Source organism: Chiroxiphia lanceolata, chromosome 32 (genome assembly GCF_009829145.1).
Source record: "Chiroxiphia lanceolata isolate bChiLan1 chromosome 32, bChiLan1.pri, whole genome shotgun sequence".
Taxonomy (NCBI): Eukaryota; Metazoa; Chordata; class Aves; order Passeriformes; family Pipridae; genus Chiroxiphia; species Chiroxiphia lanceolata.
Genome location: NC_045668.1, coordinates 642,852 through 664,548, shown reverse-complemented (window position 1 = coordinate 664,548; position 21,697 = coordinate 642,852). Strand labels below are relative to the sequence as shown.

General features: G+C 53.4%; 1 protein-coding gene across 6 annotated transcripts in view; it reads left to right on the top strand.

Annotated features, from left to right (window-relative positions):
• Positions 1 to 1,727: 1,727 nt before the first annotated feature.
• LOC116779902 (ribosome-binding protein 1-like) overlaps positions 1,728 to 21,697 on the top strand; it is a 552,013-nt gene continuing 532,043 nt past the window's right edge. For 5 of the 6 annotated variants that reach the window (XM_032674415.1, XM_032674407.1, XM_032674412.1 and 2 more), the window contains exons 1-2: positions 1,728 to 1,732; positions 12,851 to 13,004. In XM_032674415.1, coding sequence (XP_032530306.1) covers positions 12,881 to 13,004 — 124 coding nt within the window. In that variant the 5' untranslated portion in view covers positions 1,728 to 1,732; positions 12,851 to 12,880. The remainder of the gene's footprint in view (positions 1,733 to 12,850; positions 13,005 to 21,697) is intronic. The other variant, XM_032674411.1, reaches the window with a different exon arrangement.

Here is a 21,697-nt window from a genome sequence, read left to right as displayed (position 1 = left end):
CAATTCTTCCCACTCGTCCTCCTCCGGGAGCAAGGGCTTGACCCCCAAGCTGGGGACGCTCATGTGTTCCCAGTCCGCCAGTGCCAGCTCTCTGTCGCTGTCATCTTCCCATCGGGACAGCCAGGAGGGTGTGTAGTCTTCCCAGTCGGAAAAGTCCTGGCCCAAGGAGTCTTCATCCTGGCCCAGCTCTTGGGCAATGGAGTCACACAGGAGTTCTTGGTAGTTACTGAATTTTCTTTGGGGCTGCCCTTTCATGCTGCATTCTTCCAAGTCGGTCACTTCTGAGGAGCTACTGCCTTTTCTGTGGCATTGTTCTTCTTCTCTGGAGTCCTCCCAGTTGGACAGTTCTTTGTGCCTCTTGACTTCTTGGGACTGCTCTTCCTTGCTGTATTCTTCCTGGTCAGGCAGTTTTTGGTAGCTACTGCCTTCCCCTTGGGACTGCTCGTCCTCACTGTAGTCCTCCCAGTCAGACACTTCTTGGTTGCTCTTCACTCCTCCATGGGACAGCTCTTCCTTGCTGTATTCTTCCCAGTCAGACACTTCTTGGCCTCTGCTCTCTTCTCCTTGGGACTGTTCTTGCTCGATGTTTTCTTCCCAGTCGGACACTTCTTGGTAGCTCTTCACTCCTCCGTGGGACAGCTCTTCCTCGCTGTAGTCTTCCCAGTCAGACACTTGGCTGCTATTCTCTTCTCCGTGGGACTGCTCTTGCTTGATGTTTTCTTCCCAGTCAGACACTTCTTGGTAGCTCTTCACTTCTCCTTGGGGCTCCTCTTCCTCGCTGTATTCTTCCCAGTCAGACAATTCCTGGTAGCTCTTGACTTCTCCAGAGGACAGCTCCTGCTCAATGCAGTCTTCCCACTGGGACGTTTCTTGGTATGTGTTGATGTCTTCTTGGGACAACTCTTGGTCTCCCTCATCTTCCCACTGGGAAATGTCTTGGTCAACGTAGTATTTCCAGTCTATGCCCTCCCCAGGGAAGGGCCCCTTGTCAGTGCCTTGCACTGCCAGGTCTGAGTCCCATCCTCCTGCTCCCTCCTCCTGCTCTCTGAGGGCCTGGGCTTTCACCTGGGAAGGTGAGGGGCTGCTGGGGGAGCAGGGGTTTTGTGGGGCAGGGACTGGGCTCTCTTCCCTTTCTGCTGGAACTGTTGTTACTGTGTCTGTATCCATGGTTTGTTCCAGGTTTCTCTCGTCCTCTGGCTCCTGGCCAGATCCCTGGATCTCAAGCTCAGGCTTGCTCAGGATCTCACGGGTGATGGACTGGTCTGTGTCCAGCAGGGCCTTGCTGCTGTCTGAGGGGCTGTGTGGGGCAGGGACTGGGCTCTCCACTGTCCTTTCTACTGTAATTGTTGTTATCATTTCTGTAGCCATGCTTTGTTCTGGGACCCTCTGATCCTCCGGCCAGCAGCTGAGCACACGCTCAGCCTTCCTCATGATCTCCCTGAAGAACCAAAAGGCCATGTCCAGCAGATCCTGGCTGCTGTCTGGGGGGCTCTGCAGGGCAGGGACTGGACTCTCTGTCCTTTCTGCTGGAACTAATGGTACCATTTCTGTAGCTGTAGTTTGTTCCAGCTCTCTCTGTTCCTCCAGCTCCTGGCTGGATCCCTCGATCACAAGCTCAGCCTTCTTCACAATCCCACATGTGATGTATTGCTCTGTGTCCAGCAGGGCCTCACTGCCCTCTGAGGGGATGTGTGAGGCAGACACGGGGCTCTCTGACCCTGGTGCTCTTACGGTTTCTTGCATGTCTGCATTCCTTGTTTGTTCCAGCTCTCTCTGTTCCTCTGGCTCCCGGCTGGATCCCTGGATCACAAGCTCAGCCTTCTTCACGTTCCCACATGTGATGTACTGTTTTGTGTCCAGCAGGGCCTCGCTGCCCTCTGAGGGGCTGTGTGGGGCAGGGCTCTGTGTCTCTGCCGATGGCACCTGCTCTCCGAAGGCTGGAGAACCTTCTGCCTCTTCCTCAACAGGAGCCAGAGGCCCCTGGGGCTCCTCCTCCTCAGCAGCTCCAGCTGGGGCAGCATCTGTCGGCTCAGCGTCCGTGGCACTCACTGGGGCAGGAGCTGGACTGGGCAGGTCACGGGCTGTCTCTGCTGCCACCTCTGTGCCCACGCTGCTGGCAGAGCCGGGCCCCTCCTGGGGAACAGTCTGGGGGTCCCCAGCGTTCAGCGGGCGCCAGGGTTTGTCCCAGGTACTGTAACCAACATCATCTCCCCACTGGGACAGCTTTTTCTCACTCCTCTCTTCCCTTTGGGGCAGCTCTTGGGCACTGTAGTCTTCTTCCTGACATTGCTCCTTGTCTGTCTTGTCTCCCACTTGGGAGAGCTCTGGGTCTCTCTTGTCTTTCCATTGGTACAGTCCATGCCTTTGCACATCTTCTTCCCATTGAGGCAGGTCATGGTATCTCTCACCTTCCCACTGGGACAGCTCTGGGACTGCCACATCTCCCCATTGGGAAAGTTCTTGGCCTCTCAAATCTCCCCATTGGGACAACTCTTGATATGTCTCTTCTTCTTCCCTTTGGGACACCTCTTGCACTGTCACATGTTCTTCCCATCGGGTCAGCTCATGGTATCTCACACCATCTTCTTCCCATTCGTACAGCTCCTGACGTCTCACGGTTTCTTCCCATTGGTACAGCTCTGGGTGTCTCCCATCCCCCCATTGGGAAAGTTCTCGGACTCTCACGTCTTCAAATTCGTAGAGCTCTCGGTGTCTTCTGGCTCCCCGTTGGGAACGTTGTTGGACTCTCACTTCTTCTTCCCATCGGTAAAGCTCTTGGAGTGTCATGTCTTCTTCCCATGCGGTAACATCTGCACATTGGGAAAGGTCTGGATGGGTGTCGTATTTCCAGTCATCGTCCACGTGGGCAAAGGCCCCCTCCTCAGTCTCTGACAGTGGCAGGTCTGAGCCGCCCACTGCCCCCAGCCACTGCCCGCTGAGTGCCTGGTCTTGCAGCCAGGTGGGCAAGGGGCTGGGGGGCTGGGAGTTGGGGGTGCCCTTGTTCTCATCCATCTCTGTCGTCCTCTGTTCGAGAGGGATGCAGGGAGTTGCTTTCTCCTAAGAGCGCGGCTCTCCTGGCAGTGGGCACCCCAGGGCTCCGTGCCCCTTAGATACCCTTGGGGCAGGGTGGGGCTCTGTGACCTCACAAGGCTCTCCAGGCACCACCATCTGCTACATCACAGAGGGCCCTGAAAGGCACCTGCATCACAAAGGGCCACACCCAGCACCCCATGGCCAGCGGAGAGGACTGGAACTGGCCCTGAGCACCCCCAGCATTTGTGGACTTGTAGCCCCTGCTGTGCCCAGAACCCTGGCTGAGGGGGGGAATGTCCTTCCAGCATAAAGTGCTGGAGAAAGCACAGGGAAAAATCTCCCCTCCCTCTAGGCACTCCTTCTTTTTATCAAAGTGTTCTACAAAAATAAAGTGGCCGCTTAACAGGTTTGAGTGCAGGCACTGCCCTGAGCCGTCGCTGCCAGTTGAGCCCCCCATCCCTGCAGGGCAGTGTGTGGGTGCCAGGGGGAGCAGGGTGCTGTGCCAGCAGGATGTGTGTGCAGGGTCCAGGTTGAGGGTGATGCTCAGGAGCAGGTGCCACGCGGGCACTGCCGTGCTGGCGATGCTGGTGGGAACAGGAGGCCCGTGCAGGGTCCTGTTGGGAACCTGTGGCACCTGCAAATGGGTCCTGGGTGTGCAGGACACAGGGGCAAGCACAGCACTCGGGTGAGGGGATGCATGTGGGGGGCACCCAGGGGACCTGTGTGCTCCTGCAAGCAGGGGCGTGTGGGGCACTGTCACCAACAGCCCTGTGCACCTTCAGGGCCCTGGTGTAGGGCTGTAGGGCAGGTGTGCTGGTACAGGTGTGCTGGACACAGGTGTGCTGGGCACAGGTGTGATGGGCGCAGGTGTGCTGGGTGCAAGTGTGCTGGGCACAGGTGTGCTGGGTGCAGTTGTTCTGGGCACAGGTGTGCTGGGTGCAGGTGTGCTGGGTGCAAGTGTGCTGGGCACAGGTGTGCTGGGTGCAGTTGTTCTGGGCACAGGTGTGCTGGGTGCAGGTGTGCTGGGCACAGGTGTGCTGGGCACAGGTGTGAGCCTGCGAGCGGGCCGTGTGTGCGGAGCTGGGCTGTGAGCTCGGGCACGCTGTGCCAGCCGGGCACCACGGGCAGGCTGTGAGCGTGCCAGGCTGTGGGGGGTGTGCACAGCACCGCTCGGAGCACCAGTGCCCTGGGAGTGTGAAGGGCAGCGTCGGGAGCGCCTGGCAGGGTGCTGCCCTCTGGGAGTGTGCAGGGCAGCCTGCAAGGGCACTGCACACACCTCACTGCTGCTCCTTGGCTTCCCTCCCTCACCAATGTTAGGATTCTCACTGTGCAGCCCTATTTACTTCTTCCCAGTTCAAGGAGCGCGGGGACAGCGCTCTCAGGCACATGGTGGGATTGTTGGGGTGTCCCATGCAGGGAAGGCAGTTAGACTCAATGATCCTTGTGGCTCCCTTTCAGCTCAGGGCAGTCTGTGATTCTATGAGTTCATAAATCCTATTTTAAACTGCATTTTAATCCTTGGAGAGGGAAAGGCTTGATAACTCCGGGCACAAACAAGATCCTGAGACGAACTTGGGGAACAGCAGTAGCAGCTTCCCTCCTTCAGCACTCTTCCTGCTCCTCAGAAGGGCTGGCCTGAGTTATGAACACTTTAACTCCCCATCTGCTGAGACATTGACCTCCCTGCAGAGACAATTAACAGCAGAGCCCATCAGTGCTAATTGTGGTGCATCTGCATCAAGAAAAAAATCTCAGTTCCATAGCAGGAAAGACAACTGGTCTTGGAAACAAAGGCCTCTTGTTGGCATCAAATCTTTGTTGGATTTTTAATTCCTTTTAGTTCTTAGTTGTCATTTTGGTTGTTCAGGGAAACTGCAAGATGTTCTTTATTTGGGAATGCTCATCAGGAATACATATTACTGTGTCTCTCCCCTTTTTCTTGAGATTGTGCTGGTTTAAAGGTAAACCAGAGAAATTAATCCAACTCAGAATAGAAATCAGTTACAATTTAATAAAAATAATACAATAAGTACAATTATGTGGACAAACAATTGGTTTTAACCCATAAAACCCAGATGTATAACCCAGTAGCCTGGGGCACGAACAGAATGGTGTTTGCTGGTCCCCGTGCTGAGCCCCACATGGTCCCCCTGAGTCCAAAGTAAGAGGAAAGGTAAACCTGTTGGTGAGAGTGCTGGTTGCAGTCCAGTCGAGGTTCTGGTCCTCCTCTGGATCCAACAAGTGGGTCAGAATTCCCAAGACCCCAAGATTATATACCCTGAGGTTCCAGTGGGAATGCCCAGTACCTCCCCCAGGGTGGGGAGTTCCACAAGGGGTGATTGTGAGTCTTGAGATATTTTTGGAATCCTTGGTGGCCCGTTAGCAGCCATGACCTCTCAGGCTGGGTGTGGAGGTGCTAATGAGCCCCTGGAGGGAAGTTAACATCACCCATAACTACAGCCTGAGGGGTCAGGTGTGCTCTGGGCAGCTGCTGCAAATGGTCTATTGTTAACAGTTCCTGGGAAATGACATGGAGGGTGTAGAACAGACAGGTTCGAGGCTCCAGTTCTGAACCCAGGGGCCAGCTGTGCTGCTGCTGGAAATGCTCATTCACTTAAAATCCAGGATTCCCAGGACTCTGCCCTGAGATTTTGTGTAGAGCTCGCTGGGTAATTCAGCTGCTCTGCTTTGGGTTGCACTTTGGCTGCTGTTTCCTCCCTTTGTTGAAACCAGGCAGTCAGTGTATTTGCCATTGTGCAGCAGGAAATCACAGGAGGTGGAAACACCCTAAAAATCATCTCAGTCTTCTGGCAGCACGAGCACTTCCCAACACAGTGAGCCCAGGGAGTGCAGGGGGTGGGGGCCAAGCTCAGGAAGGATAATGAAGGCTTGACACAAAGGGTAGGAAGCAACATCCAATTTCTTTAATGGCTTTTTCCAGCTGTCATCCTACCCACCCCCCACAAACAGCCAGCCCCCAACTTAAACATGAATCAGACATTCTCAACACTCCCACACTCCCCTGGGGAGCAGGACAAGGACCTGGAGGGCCCAGAGCAGGCACAAGGTGTTGGGAGAGGAATGTGAGCTGACCTGTATCTGCTCAACCCGTGGGACACAAGGAGAAGAGGGGTGGGAATGCTGTGAGGAGTGGGCTGTGCCTCAGGATCTCATGGGCAGCAGGAGCCCCTGGCTGGGAGGTGGCTGTGGGGTCACATCTGTCACATCCCTCACAACTCAGCAGCAGCCTTAGATGTGGTCTGGCCCCAGGAGGTGCCCTGGAACGTGGTGCAGCAGTCATGCAGATCCCACCCGTGGAAATGTTCTCCCACTGTGCTCCTGGGACCTCTTTCCATGTTTTTTTCACCCCATTAAGCCCAAATCCCTGCCCTGCCCCGGCCCAGCTGAGCAGCACAGTCAGGTCTGGCCCTGCAGCAAGAAATGGAGGCAATGGAGGTCAGGGACAGGGACTCTGTGTCTGGAAAGCTCAGGAGATCGATCATCAACTCAGGCAGCTCCTGCTGCCCCAGGGCCAGGGCAGCCTCTCTCCGTGGCTCCTCTGCTCACACCAGGAGGAGCCGCCGAGCCGCTTGTTCCAACCCTGTCCCAGCAAGTGCCAGCCCCTCGCTCCCACCACTCCTCCGTGTTGCTACTGCTGCTCCCAAAATTCACAAGCACACAAGCTCCCTAAATCGCTGGTTTGGAGCTCCAAAGCTGCCTAAATGGGGGCTACTGAGCCCAAAATCTGCTTCGCTTGGTCTTTTGGAGCCCAAAAGCTCTTTCAATCGCTCTTTCTGAGCTGAAAATATCCCCAAATCGCTCTCCCTGACCCAAAGCTCCTGATACCAGGTTTCCTGAGCCTCAGCTTCCCCAAATCGGGGTTTCTTAGGCCCAAGGTTCCCTAAATTGGTGTTTTGGAGCACCAGGGCTCCCTAAATCATTCTTTCTGAACCCAAATGCAACCTAAATTGCCCAAATCCTCCTGGAATGCCTGTTTCTCAGCCCCAAAGCTCCCTAAATCGGTGCTTTGGACCCCAAAGTGTCCTTAAATTTGTAATTCTGAGCCCAAAATCTCTCTAAATTGCTGTTTCTGAGCTCAAAATATCCCTAATTTTATTTTTTTTTGGAGCCCAAAGCTTGCTAAATTGGTGTTTCTGAGACCCAGAGCTCCCCAAGAGGTTTTTTCCTGAGCCAAAAAGCTCCTGAAATCGTTGTTCTGCAACCCCAAAGCCCCCCCAGTCGCATTTTCTTAGCCCCAAAGCTCCTGAATTTACTGTTATTGCCCCAAACCCGCCGAAACAGGGGTGTCTAAGCCACCAAGTTCCTGAAATTGGGGGTCCAGAGCCCCGAACTCCCAAACTCCAGCCCCGTGCCCCCTTCTCCTCTCCCCGGGGCTCCGGTTCCTCTCCCGCCCCGGGAACCGCCCCCCGCCCGCAGCATTTTCGCTCGTGGTTTCCGAGAAAGCCGGAGGGAACCCGAGCGCTGGGTGGGGGTGGAGCCCGCGGGCGTGGAGCGGGAGCGGGCTTTGACTGGCAGCAGTCGCCGGGCCCTCTCCTCCCGCCGCGGAGCCGCCGGTGCCCGACCCCGGCCCGGTAAGTGCAGCCCCTCGTCCCACCTCTGCCCTGCTGGGCTGCTGCTGCTCCCGCAGCTCATGTTTCTGCGCCCAGAGCTCCCTAAATCGCTGGGTTGGAGCTCCAGAGCTGCCTAAGTGGGGGCTACGGAGCCTGAAATCTGCTCGAATTGGTCTTTTGCAGTCCAGAAGCTCTTTCAATCGCTCTTTCTCAGCCAAAACTCTCCCCAAATCGCTCTCCCTGACCCAAACCTCCCGACAACAGTTTCTCTAAGCCTCAGTTGCCCCAAACTGGGGGTTCTTAGGCCCGAGGTTCCCTAAAGTGGTGTATTCTGAGCCCCAAGTCTCCCTAAATCAGTGTTTCTGGACCCAAATGCACCCTGAGTTGCTGTTTCAGGCCCCAAGAGCTCCCTAGGTGGGTATTTCTGAGCTCAGTAATGTTTCTGATAATGTTGTATCCCATCTCCCCCAAAATGCAGTTCCTTCCCCGTTTCTCCTTTGGCAGAGATACTCCGGGGTTACAGACTCCCCCACACCCCGGCTACACCCTCCCCACTGCACGCTGGCCTCCCCCTCCCTTTTGGCCTATGTTGTATCCAAACTGTGCCTTTCACTGGGGGCTGTCACATCATTCAAAATGGGGGCTGTCACACACATCCTTCAAAATGGGCCATCCTCTCCCTGCAGCAGATTGCTTCTCCTGTTCCCAAGCAAACTCTGTTTTCCTATGGTCAAAGGTTGCATAACCACTAACTTTCCACTCTCTACTACTAAGCTAATTATGACTTTATTCCAAGTTTTGCAAGAACACTCTATTTTTCCTTCTAATAAGGACTGGGAGAGATCCCTCATCGATTGCTATCACAGGAAAAGCAGACTTGAATTGGGGAAATGAATTGAATTTATTAGCAACCAAATCAGAGAGGGATAATGAGAAGTAAAACAAACCTTCCAAATTCCTTTCCCCCACCTTTCCACTCCTCCTTCCTGGGCTCTCCCTCCTCCTGCTCGGCAGTGCAGGGAGGTGGGAATGGGGGTCACTACATCACAGATTGTTCCTGCTGCTGCTCAGGGAAAGGAATCCTTCCCCTGCTCCAAGGTGGGTCGCCCACAGGGCCACAAGTCCTCCCAGGAAAACCTACTCCAGTGTGGGCTCCTCTCCCCACGGGTCAGCAGGTCCCTGCCAGGACCCTGTTCCAGCAGGAGCCTCCCACGGGGTCCATGCCTCCTTCGGGCAGGGCAGTCTCTGCAGTCCCGGGGTGCCCCGTGGCCTGCAGGGCAGTCTCTGCCTCAATTGTCCTTTCTGAGTCCAGATGCTCCCTAAATCAATGCTTTGAACCCCAAAAGCTCCCAAAATCGCTGGTTCTGACTGGAAAAGCTCCCTAAACGTGCATTTCTTAGGCCCAAAGCTTCCTAAATCAGGGTTTCTGAGCAAGACCCTCTCTAAACAGGTTTTTTTGGAAGGCAAAAAAATCCTTAAATGGATATTTCTGAGCCCAAATCCTCCCAAAAAAAGTGTTTCTCAGCCCCAAAGCTCCTTAAATTGGCAATTTGGATCCCTAAATGTTCCTAAATGGCTGTTTCTGAGCCTAAATGCCCCCTAAATTGTTCAAAAGATCCTCACTGGGGACTTTTTAGGCCCAAAAGCTCCTGAGAATTGTTGGTGTGAAGGAGCAGCTTGAATATATGGAGATCCTCAGCAAGATGGGCAAAGGTTAAGTTGACTTGTGTGAGTGAGCAGCAGAGAAGTCAGAAAGGGAAGGACACTGTCTTGGCACTTAGAAATTCTAGAGAAGTCTGAAAGCAACCCAGAGAAGCCTTGAGGCCAATGACCTGGTCCTGGCCCCCAAGCTGGTCAGGGATATGATCATCAGTGTGAACCTGGGCTGTCCCAGCCCTGAAATAGTGGGGTCCCAGCACCAAAGGGCAGTGAGTAAGGCCAGCAGCAGAGCGCACAGCTGGGGCTGCAGAGGAGAAGACTTGGATGAACTTGGGGCACTGAACCAGGTGGTGGCATGGGAAGCAGATCTGAAGGGTGAAGGAGCTCAGGAAATCTTACAGGGCAGGCTCTTCCAAGGACAGGAATGATCTCTCCAGGTACCCCTGATTAAACACTCATCTCATGGGGCTGCTTGGCTGAACTGCCTGAGCTCCAGGGCAAAAAGGCAGCACACGGGAGGTGGAACCCATGGCCAGCAGCAGCAGAGAAAGCCAACAGCGTCCTGGGCTGAGTGAGCAGGAGCACAGCCAGGGGAAGGGTTTAACCCCTCAGCTCAGTACCTGGTCCACCACACCTGCACAGCGACAGGGACACTGTGGCAGTCAGGAACCACTTCACTGGGGGGGCACTGAAGTGGGAATCCTCCAGTTGTCCTTCAAGTGTTGGTGGGATTTCCCTAAGAACATCAGTGTCTACGACAACAAAAACCAGCAGAAAAGCATGACTACCTAAGCAGGAGCACCTGCAGCAGAGCAGTCTGCCCCTCTGGGCAATGCCAGTGGAATCGGGGTTTGCAATACACAGCACGGCCCCCCATCCACAGCAGACCTTAGGGCAGGGACTGTCCCTCTGTGCTGGGCATGACATTCTGGGGTCTGGAATATCCCTCTGGCCCATTCGGGTCACCTGTCCTGGCCGTGCTCCCTCCTGGTTTCTTGTGCAGCTCCTCCCAGGCAGATCATGGGCAACTGAAAGCTCCTTGACTTGGGGTGAGCACGACTGAGGCACAGCCGAAACACAGGTGTGTCATCAATGTTATTTTCATCCTAAATTCACACCAGGCAGGCTCGTCCCTGGCTGTCATAAAGCCCAGCAAAGGCCCTGGGGTGGATCACAGGGGAGCAGCAGGGTTCAGCCCTTGTTCCAGCAAACCCAGGGAAGGCAAAGGGTTGGCAGTTCACAGTCTCCTGTCTCTCTTGGCTGCCCCCCCAGATCTTCTCAACTGCCTCCTCTTCTCTAGTCCTGTTCCCACCCCATAGCTTTTGCTCCCCTTTTCTCTTGCATTGCAGAGTGAACCTTGAGAAAAGGACCTGGAAGAGAAGAAGCATGGCAGGCATTGGAGGAGCTGGTAAGAGCTGCGTTTCTTCTGTTTAAACAGTGATAGAAGGGGAAATAAGTGATTTTAAAAACCCCAAGTACATCAGAGGTTTGAGCAGTATAAGGGATATGTGAGTCCCAAAAAGCTCCTTCATGCATTCTTGAAATCCGGAGTGAAAAGTCCTAGTGAAGTTTCCTTTTTTTCTTTTTCTTTCTGCATCAACCCAGTGGGCAGAAATGGAGAGCTGGTGGCAGAGTGTCCTAAGAGATGTATTTGGGTTCCTAAGTAGGTGTGCTGGATCCCATTCCTCTTGCCTGTGGTCATCTGAAAGTCTTTGAGAAGACAGGCCCAAATGAAAAGGCCAAGGGACAATGAAGGGCCCTGGGAGGTCCCTCTCCACTCGTGCAGTGTGGAGGAGGAGTGTCTCACATTTTGGGGGTGACTCTGTTCTGGTGGGACTGTGCTGAGGCACCTGTGTGGTGCCTGAATGCTGTGGCAGCAGAGGCAGCTTCTTGGTCAGGAGAGCCTGAGTGGCCTCGAAGGTCAGAGCCCCCCCAGCGCTGCTGTCGGGCTCCTGGTGCACAGGACCTTGTGGTTCCAGGGCCAGCTGGGTGGTGTGTTCTGCCCCAGAACCTGCTCAATGCATTCCAGGAGTTCCTCAGGAAAAGTTCCTTCTTAAATGTCCTCTTTTACTTTTTGTTTTATTTTCATGTGACCCTGATGCACAGTTGCTATGGTTGGTCTGCAGCTGGCCAGTGTGGCCATAGACGAGTATCGAGAGCACAGAGGTGAGTGAGCTGATCCCATTCCTGGTGCCTGTGCTCATCCCTGGGAACCTCTGGGATGTGAGGTGTTGTCCCTGAGAGAAGCAAAGCCTCTCTCTGAGCATGTTACGTGCAGAACGCCTTCAGTGCACAGCAGGAGGCCTTTGGGATGGGGTGAGTTTGGTCAGAGGGACGTCCCTCTTTGACCAGAGACATGTCCTGCTCTAGCAGAGGGTATCCCTCACAATTGGTAAGGATTGAAAGACATAACACAGCACTTCTGGGATTTCCTTTCCTTCCCTTGAGCACTAAAGGAGGAATCTCCTCCTGGGCTTTCCTCCAGGGCCAAAAGGGAGAAGCCTTTCCATGCAGGTGAGGGCCAGGACTTGCCCACACTACCTGGAAACTAAACCCTGCCAAACAAAGAGAAGAGACAAAGGCCTGTTGTGCATGAGGGCCCAGCACAGTGAGGTCAAATAGTCCCATCTGTCTATAAATTCCCACTTCCAAGGCCCTCCAGAAGTGCTTTGCTGTATTTCCCAGCCCCGGGCAGGTGTCCAGGCCCCCAGGGTGCAGAGCTGCCCCGGCAGTGGCTTTGCCCAGCACAGCCTGGGCTCTGCTGGCTCCCATCCTGCCCAGGTTCTAAGGCAGCTGTTTGTCTGTCCCTGCTCTTTGCAGCTGGCATGGGGGCAGGGCAATGTTCTTCCCTCAAGGAACACTTGGAAATCAGCAGGGCCTGGGCTCTCCCCCGTGGTCAGGCCCTTGGGGAGTGAGGGGCAGGGGGCTTCCTGTCAGTGCTCCTCCCCAGCAGCACAGGAGCTCCAAGCCCATGTTTCTGAGGGCTCACAGTGGTGCTGAGACTCCTTTCCAGAGACAAAAGCTGGAACAGAAAACAGGCTCCATGTCCCAAGGAAGACTGGAGCTCCAGGAGAGAGGCCAAGGCTACTTCCCGGAGCAAACTCCTGGTGGGAAGGGATTTGAAAGCTGGGGAAGAGATCACTAATGGTGCCCAGAGTGCATCAGCTTGGGAATTCCCCAGCCCTGTTTTTCAGGGATGAGTGAGTTCTTTTCCAAGGCTGCTGAATTAGGAAGGATTCTCTAAACAAAAGGAAGTGTAGAGCAAACAAATTAGTAAACAGGCCGGACATGAGGGACCTGAGTCTCAGTTTCTTGTTCCCTCCCTGCATGAAGAAATAAGGAAAAAAAGCCCATTTACAGGTTGCACCTTTAGTGCAAGGTTTAATTCCTCTGAAGTGAGTATTTCTCAGGAGGAGAGAGGAATTAAAAAGACAACCTGCAGGAAGGCCTAAGAAGAGACCCTGAAGAAGAGACTTGAAAACAGAGGATTTGAGCATCCTCAGGGCAGATGGGTGGTCTCCCCTTCAAGGGGGCGGTGTCAGGCTCTCCCTGACACCTGTTTTTTTTTCACAGAAAGAAAAAGACAGGCCAAGGCCTTAAAGCCCCAGGAATCATGGATGAAGGAGGACTTCCAGGAGCTCATCCAACAAGTGAAAGCTATGCGTGAAGATCTCCAGAAAGGGCAGGAATCCAGTAAGTGTGATATTCAGCTGCTCAGAGCAGACCTGAACAAGGAACAAGGTGAGCAGGGCCATTCCCAAGCACTTCCACCTCTCTGAACACCAAAGCTGCTCTACAGGCAAACCACTATGAGAGCTCGTCCTGCACAGCTCCTCAAAGGGGATGGAGAAGGATGGCCCTGACATGGGGCACAGCTTTTGTGCTGCCTGACCCTGAAACAGCTCCCTGCTGAAGTGTTCTCTGCAGGTGGTCATGGCCACACTTGTCTCCCTCATCTCTGCAGAGAGTGTGTGCTGTGAGTTCTCTGATCCCCTGATCCTTGTTAAGGTTCCCCCCTCGCAGTCCTGTCAGCGTCTCTCTCCCTTTCCCCACTCCCCTTCTTCCACTCCCCACTCCTGGGACTGTGTTGGGGCACATGTGATCCCAGCCTTGTCTTCCTGTTGAAGATTGTTATGACCCGCCCCAGGAAAAAAGCGGGGAGGGGGTAACCCAGGTTTTATCAATAGTTCCTTTGGGGTGGATTAAAGCGAAACGACACTAAATAATTGGTGTCTGAAAACATATATTGACAAGGTTTATTTTAACAATTCTGTATCAACAGGCATGCTAGCAGTTTGGGTGCTGTCATACAACGTGACACAGAGATAACCTTTGGGGGGGGGAAGAAAATGCATAGGGGAGAGAAAGGCAGGATAAGAGCAAGGGAGAGTAAGGGAAAGAAAAGCTGAGAGTGGACAGATGTATATAGTCACCGCCCATGGGGTCCAGCGATGAAACTTGATAGTTGCAGCTTCCATGTCTGTCAGTTGAAGTGGTGGCCTTGATCCGCCGGGGGTGAAGGAGGGAAGCCCCCACACTCCAAGAAGTTATGAATTATTATATCCATGGACAGTGTCACGGGCCATACCTCGAGCCTCCAACCTCTCCCTGGGCCCTGTGCAAGAGCTGCTGTGTCTGGCCTGGTTCCCGCCCTTTCAGATTAGCAGAGGGAGGGGCCCGACTGCTCATCAGAGGTATCATGCAAGTCAAAAGCCTGTAAAAGTCTCCTAGAATGCATAAATCATTAACCATTTCAGTCTCTGACAAAGATCCACAAGGAGACCCAGCTCCATGAGCACTGCAGGTGTCTCTGAGCACAGGGGCCTGTGGAGAACAGCTCTCCCTGAAGGAGCTGGTGCTGGGAAGGAGTCAGCTGGGGCACAGACACCCCAGTGGGCCTGCTGAGCCCCAGATGGTGCTCCTGGGCCTGGCTCAGGCAGGACACAGTGTGTGTTGGGGCACAGCCTGTTGCACCCCGGGCAGGGAAAGGTGAGACAAGCTGGGCCTCACCTGCCTGTGGGTCCTGTTCTTGCTGCAGGAGCAAAACTCTGGCAGTGAGCAGCCCAGAACAGTCCAGGGCAACCCCTTGACTTCCTGATGGCTCAGGCCATTGTGGGCTTAGAATGAAGCCTGTGGCTCCCTTTTCAAAGCCGAAGCCATATTTATTGAGCTACAGAAAGCACTAATGAGAGGCTGGAAAGGGAGGAAAATGTGTTCTGAGTTTCTTGTTCCCTTCCTGCTAAAGGAGAGAGGGCAGAGGGAAAACCATTTCCAGATTGTACCTCCATCACAAAATTGAATTCCTGTGAGCTGAGGATTTCTGAGGGGGAGTGAGGAAGGAAAATATACACCCCGAGGAGAGCCCTGAGAAGAGACCCTCTGGCAGGGAGCTTAAATCAGAGCCTTTGGGCATCCTTGTGTCAGAGAACTGATGTGGAGGAGGAAACATGAGTGTTATGGTTCCAAAGCCAGGGCGTGGAGCTTTGGCCTTTGGGGTGGGGTGAGTTTGGTCAGAGGGACGTCCCTCTTTGACCAGAGACATGTCCTGCTCTAGCAGAGGGTATCCCTCACAATTGGTAAGGATTGAAAGACATAACACAGCACTTCTGGGATTTCCTTTCCTTCCCTTGAGCACTAAAGGAGGAATCTCCTCCTGGGCTTTCCTCCAGGGCCAAAAGGGAGAAGCCTTTCCATGCAGGTGAGGGCCAGGACTTGCCCACACTACCTGGAAACTAAACCCTGCCAAACAAAGAGAAGAGACGAAGGTCTGTTGTGCATGAGGGCCCAGCACAGTGAGGTCAAATAGTCCCATCTGTCCATAAATTCCCACTTCCAAGGCCCTCCAGAAGTGCTTTGCTGTATTTCCCAGCCCCGGGCAGGTGTCCAGGCCCCCAGGGTGCAGAGCTGCCCCGGCAGTGGCTTTGCCCAGCACAGCCTGGGCTCTGCTGGCTCCCATCCTGCCCAGGTTCTAAGGCAGCTGTTTGTCTGTCCCTGCTCTTTGCAGCTGGCATGGGGGCAGGGCAATGTTCTTCCCTCAAGGAACACTTGGAAATCAGCAGGGCCTGGGCTCTCCCCCGTGGCCAGGCCCTTGGGGAGTGAGGGGCAGGGGGCTTCCTGTCAGTGCTCCTCCCCAGCAGCACAGGAGCTCCAAGCCCATGTTTCTGAGAACTCACAGTGGTGCTGAGACTCCTTTCCAGAGACAAAAGCTGGAACAGAAAACAGTCTCCATGTCCCAGATCAGTGGTCTCCCCTTCAAGGGGGCAGTGTCAGTCTCCCACTGACACCTGTCTTTTTTCACAGGAAAGACAGAGGAGGGAAATCCCCCAAAGGCTCAAGGATCCGGGATGGAGGAGATCCTTCTGCAGCTCTGCAAAGAAATGAAAGCTATGCGTGAAGATTTCCAGAGAGAGCTGGCATCCACACATCAGGATATTCGGCTGCTCAGAGAAGACCTGAACAAGGAACTAGGTGAGCAGGGCCATTCCCAAGCCGACTTCCATCTCTCTGAACACCAAAGCTGCTCTACAGGCAAACCACTCTGAGAGCTCGTCCTGCACAGCTCCTCAAAGGGGATGGAGAAGGACGGCCCTGACATGGGGCACAGCTTTTGTGCTGCCTGACCCTGAAACAGCTCCCTGCTGAAGTGTTCTCTGCAGGTGGTCATGGCCACACTTATCTCCCTCATCTCTGCAGAGAGTGTGTGCTGTGAGTTCTCTGATCCCCTGATCCTTGTTAAGGTTCCCCCCTCGCAGTCCTGTCAGCGTCTCTCTCCCTTTCCCCACTCCCCTTCTTCCACTCCCCACTCCTGGGACCGTGTTGGGGCACATGTGATCCCAGCCTTGTCTTCCTGTTGAAGATCCACAAGGAGACCCAGCTCCATGAGCACTGCAGGTGTCTCTGAGCACAGGGGCCTGTGGAGAACAGCTCTCCCTGAAGGAGCTGGTGCTGGGAAGGAGTCAGCTGGGGCACAGATACCACTGTGGGCCTGAGTTTCTTGTCCCCTCCCTGCTAAAGGACAGAGGGCAAAGGGAAAACCATCTCAACATCTGCATTGTAGAATGGAATTCGTGGAGCTGAGGATTTCTAAGGGGGAGTGAGGAAAGAAAAATACACCCAGAGGAGAGCCTTGCTATTTGCTTTTTAAATTGTTATTTTTGTACTTTTCTCTCTTCATTATATGGAGAGGACCTAGTATAATATGCCCCTTCACTGTTGGAGAGGGGTAGGGAGAGGTTGAAACAAAAGGGGAGTGACTTGTTTACAATCTCAATCCACCAGTAACTGTGCAAAGGCATCACAGTCAGTGACCCAGGATCATTGTTCTGCCTTCACAGACAGGAAAATGAAGAAAATGGCGAAGGCCCAGGAATCCAAGATGGACAAGGAATTCCAGCAGCTCCGCCAAAGGATTCGAACTCTGGAACAAGAATTACGTGGTAGGCAGGGGTCCAAACAACACAGCCTTCAGCTCCTCGGAGCAGAAACGGAGATGGAACACGGTGAGCAGGGCCATTCCCAAGCACTTCCATCTCTCTGAACACCAAAGCTGCTCTACAGGCAAACCACCCTGTGAGCTCGTCCTGCACAGCTCCTCAAAGGGGAGGGAGAAGGACGGCCCTGACATGGGGAGAGGCCCAGAGAAGCTACCTTCAGTCCTGGGAATCACCACCACAATCCATCCCGTGTCTAAAGGCCCCTTGTCTGGGCCTCTGCACACGGGGAACAAACAGCTTTTGTGATCTGTGACACTGAAACAGCTCCATGCTGAAGTGTTCCCTGCAGGGGTCAAGGCCCCTCTTCTCTGCCTTGTCTTTGAGGGCAGTGAGGACAGCTCTGACCCGATGGGTGCTAAAGGTGTCCACCTCCCAGTCCTCCCACGCACTCACCTTCCTCATGACAGAGGGTTGTCTCCCATGGCCCACGGATGCTGTCTGCAGACGTGGAGGGGGATGATCCCTACCCCCCATCCTGCCCCCCAGGCCTTTGCCAAGGCCTCAGGAAGGCTCACAGGGCCTGGGCTCTTTCCCCAGCCCTGCTGCAGTCAACCCATCCAAGCAATTCAAGGAACCTGGTCAGGAATAAGGGCAGGCACCAGTCCAGGCTCAGGGCTGCCCCTCTGGCAAGTAGCTGTGCAGAGAAGGCCCTGGGGGTTCTGGTGGACAGAGAGTTGGCCAAGGGTGAGCAATGGCCAAGAAGGCCCAAGGCTGCCTGGGCTGCCTTCGGAAGAGCTTTGCCAGCAGGCCAAGGGAGGAGCAGCCCTGGTGAGGCACATCTGGAGTGCTGTGTCCAGTGCTGGGTTCCTCAGTACAAGGGAAACATGGAGCTCCTGCAGCGGGTCCAGCTGAGGCTGCAGAGATGATCAGGGGCTGGAGAGGCTGAGGGAGCTGGGCCTGTTTAGTCTGGAGAAGAGAAGTCTGAGAGGGGACGTCATCAGTGGACACAAGTGTTTGAAGGGTCAGGAGGATGGAGCCAGGCTCTTCTGGGTGGTGCTGAGTAATAGGATGGGAGGCAATGGGCAGAAAGGGAAACAAAGCAATTTCCACCTGAACACAAGGAAGAACTTCATTTCTGTGAGGGTGACTCAGCACTGGGACCAGTTCCTAGAGAGATTGTGGCGTCTCCTTCTTTGGAGATACTCAAAAGCCAACTAGACATAAACCTGAAGAATGGTCTCTAGGAGACCTTGCTTGAGCAGGGAGTTTGGACTAGAAGACCTCCAGTGGTCCCTTCCAACCTTACCCAGTTGGTGATTTGCTGAGGGTTTCATTACATTTCTGATTTATTTCTGTGGACTTCTTTGGATATGGTCCAAGATCTTCTAAAGAGTCTTCTCTCCTGGAGAGGATCTCAAAGACGTGGTCAGGTCATAATTTACTTCTCTTATCGTTCTTTGCTCTGACACACAACCCTCGTTCTCAAAACTAAGACATCTCCTACTCCATATCAGTCACTGACACAGGGAAATAAGGGAGCAGGAGGTGGCACAAGACTATCAGTCACAGATGTGGGATCAAACACTATTGTACTAAAAAGAATTTTCCAACATCTTCCCCCACTGCTGCAGACACTCCTTTTTAAAAGAAAATATAACTTGTTTGGTAACGCTCCCGACCTCCCAGGCACTCCCAAGCCCCCTCCCCAGAGTGTCAGCACCAGGAGCAGAAAAGGCCTTGTCTCTATGTAAGCCCCACCCAGCAATAACAAAAACACCTCTGTTATCATCCCTGTGTTCAGCACAAATCCCAAACAGCCCCACACCAGCCCCTGGGAACAAAAGGAACTCTGCCCCAGCCCAAACCAGCACACAGGACCCAAACTACCCTGGAACTTCCTCCTCTGAGTGGTAGAGGAGACAGGGAGGAGTGGGGCCAACCACAAGGGCCTTGCTGCTCTGCCGACCCCGGGGTCTGTGCAAGGGGCACCGTAAGCAGCTGACCTCCGGCTGAGCATATTGAGCCTGGCTTTTCTATGGGCAACATTTTGCTGCCCGGAGTCTCCTGGTGTCCATTTGGACCTCCTGGAGGGAGGCAGGAGATGGTGACTGAGGAGGAGTGGAGGCTCTGTTGGGTCCCCCTCTGGAGTGTTCAGTGCCCAGAAGTGGACACATGGATTTGCTGCGGGTCTTGCACAGCCTGGAGCTGCAGGTGCCTGTGTGTGTCCCAGATGGGACAGGAGAGTCCAGGGCTGCAGGAGAGGGTCAGATTTGGTGCAGCCTGTGCACATCCTTGGGCATGACATGGACGTAGTTCAGAGCCTGCTGGCAAGTGAGTTATTGCAGAACAGATGAACAGAGAGCAAAGGTGGCGTGTGAATCGGGGTACAGGCAGTGTTCAAAACAACTGCCATCAAAACCTGACAGCACTGAGGGAGCTTTCATCAGAAATGGCCTTGACTTCTCTACCCTCCTGCAGAGATGTTTCTGATACAATGGCTTTGGAGCCCAGCCCCACGTGTTGCTGTATTGCACCTCCTTTATCTCAGCTTGTTCTAATATTTCATCACCCTCATTGCAAAAAGCTACCAAAAACCTTTTTTCACACATTCATTGGGAATTTCTCATGTTGCAGCTTGCGCCTGTTACTTCTTACCTGATGAAGGCACATCTCCAAGAAGATGGAGAGAGAAGTGTAGCAAGGACAATGAGCCCCAAACCAGTCCCCGAGTCTTACAGACATTGTCACCTGGGGGGGTGGTGGAGTCTCCATCCTTGGGGATATTCAAAAGCCCCTGGAGGAGGTTCTGGCCACCCAGCTCCAGGTGTCCCATCTGGGTTGGACCAAATGATCTCTGGAGGTCCCTTGCAACCTCTCCTTGTCTGTGTTTCTGTGATTCTGTACAGGGCACGAGACATCTGAAAACACAACTTTCAGAATCTACAAAGTCAGATGTAGCTGGATCTCTACCCAATTCCTGTGTGTGTTTAATTTTCACTCCCTCTTGGCTCTTTAATCTTTTGCAGGTGTGCCGATAGAAAGTGCATCAGAAGACGAGGGCACTGATGTAGATGCATAGACAACTCCCGAGCTGGTGAAGCACTGATCAACAAATTTAAAGTCTGGCACTCATTACATTTCTCTTGAGCTTGGCCCCCCACCCCCTGCACTCCCTGGGCTCGCTGTGTTGGGAAGTGCTCGTGCTGCCAGAAGACTGAGACAATTTTTAGGGCTTTTCTCCCTCCTGTGAGCTGGTTCCTGCTGTGCCAGGGCAGATCCATCCACTGCCCGGTTTCAACAAGTGAAGGCAACAGCAGCCAAAGTGCAACTGAATTACCCAGCGAGCTCTACACAAAGTCTCAGGGCAGAGTCCTGGGAATCCTGGATTTTAAGTGTTTTAACATTCTGTGTGTGCAAAGAGTCTGGGATGTACAACAATAGGGGAACCATGTCACCTGGAGAATGAAGTGTTCAGTTGCAATCCTGATTTTTCTGTGACACGTTTACTATGCTCGCATTACCTGTCTTTCTTCCTGCTTCTGTTTTTAGTTAAATGTTTATCAGTACAAGTGTAAAATTAGCATGTTCCTCCTGAGGCAGAAACCTGAACTGTGACCATCTTGTTTCAGGTTTGTTCTGGGCACTTACATGTGGGAATAAGCTGAGTCAGATGCACCTGCATTCAGTTAATTAGAGTCAAAAGGGAGTGTTTTGGCCTTGGAGCTGAGAAGGAGTGTGTCAATCAAAACATTGAGTTTGAAAAAGGTCCTGAGAATTCTGGTTAACTGAATGGCAACACCAGGTGCTGTTGACCCGAAGGGGTTAATAAAAGGGGAACGCAGAGAGAGCTCTGTGGAGAATCCTGAAAACCCAAGCCTGGTGTGTGTGCAGCCTCATTTCTTCATCGTCTGTATTTGGTGACCCCAGCATTTTCTGTGTGTTACGGGACTTTCTGATGACCACGACCCAACAGGGATAATGGAGTTAGATGTGCCTGGGCAAAGTCTGTCTCTGCTTGGATTCACTCCCCACACTTACACCTGTGTCTTGTGACCAGTTCTTAAAGCAGGTTTTATGAAAATGAGAAATAACATACTGGAGAGAGAGAGGGAGAAAGGCTGCTGTTCCTTGTTCCAGTGAGTCTGTGTCTTACCATCAGTTGTCATTTGACCATGGCAGGAATGTGATTCATAAGAACTATGTGATTTTACAATAATGCAAAGGCCTTAATAAAAGTATTCCTCTCACACAGGTGCAAAACATCTTTAGGAGCATTTAGTTCTAGTCCTGTTCCCTGGACAATCTCAAAGGTGTTTCCTTTACATAAAACAAGGAAGAAATAAGCAAAGAGGGAAGAAGCATCTTCAGGCCCAAAGGGCAGAAGCAAAGTGAGCTGGTCCTTGCTGAACAACACTGTGCTGCTTTGGCCCGTTCCAGTGGGTGAGGAATGACCAAGGGCCTCGTGGCAATAAACCTTGAGAGCCCCAGCCAAGTGTCCGTGTCTGTCTCCCCATGGCAGGGCAACCACACCCATTCAGATGCTCCATTTCTCCTTGGGTGGATTCCCTGTCTGGGAGGTTCATGTTCTGCAAGGAAAACAGCAGGTCTTGTTGCTCACAGGAGGGGAAACAGGGAATGAGCATTTCCAGCAGCAGCACAGCTGGGCCCTGGGTTCAGAACCGGAGCCTCGATCCCACTGTGGTTTCTGCTCCCCAGCAGAGCTCTGCCCTTCCTGCGTGCCAGGAATTTGGAGGCTGCTGCTGTTCTTTCCAAATGTGTTGATGTTGATGAAGTCTTCCAGGACAGGGGAGGGATGATGAGCTTTCCCAGCTGTTCACACAGACAGTCCGTGGGTGAGGGTCAATGGGAGGGTCAATGAGATGGCTGGAATGGAGCTTGAGGCTGGAATATTTTTAACACAGCTCAGACCCAAGCCTTGGAAGTTCTGGAATGTAGATGGAGCTCCTGAAGCTCAACTGGAGTTTCAGGGTATCTGGATGG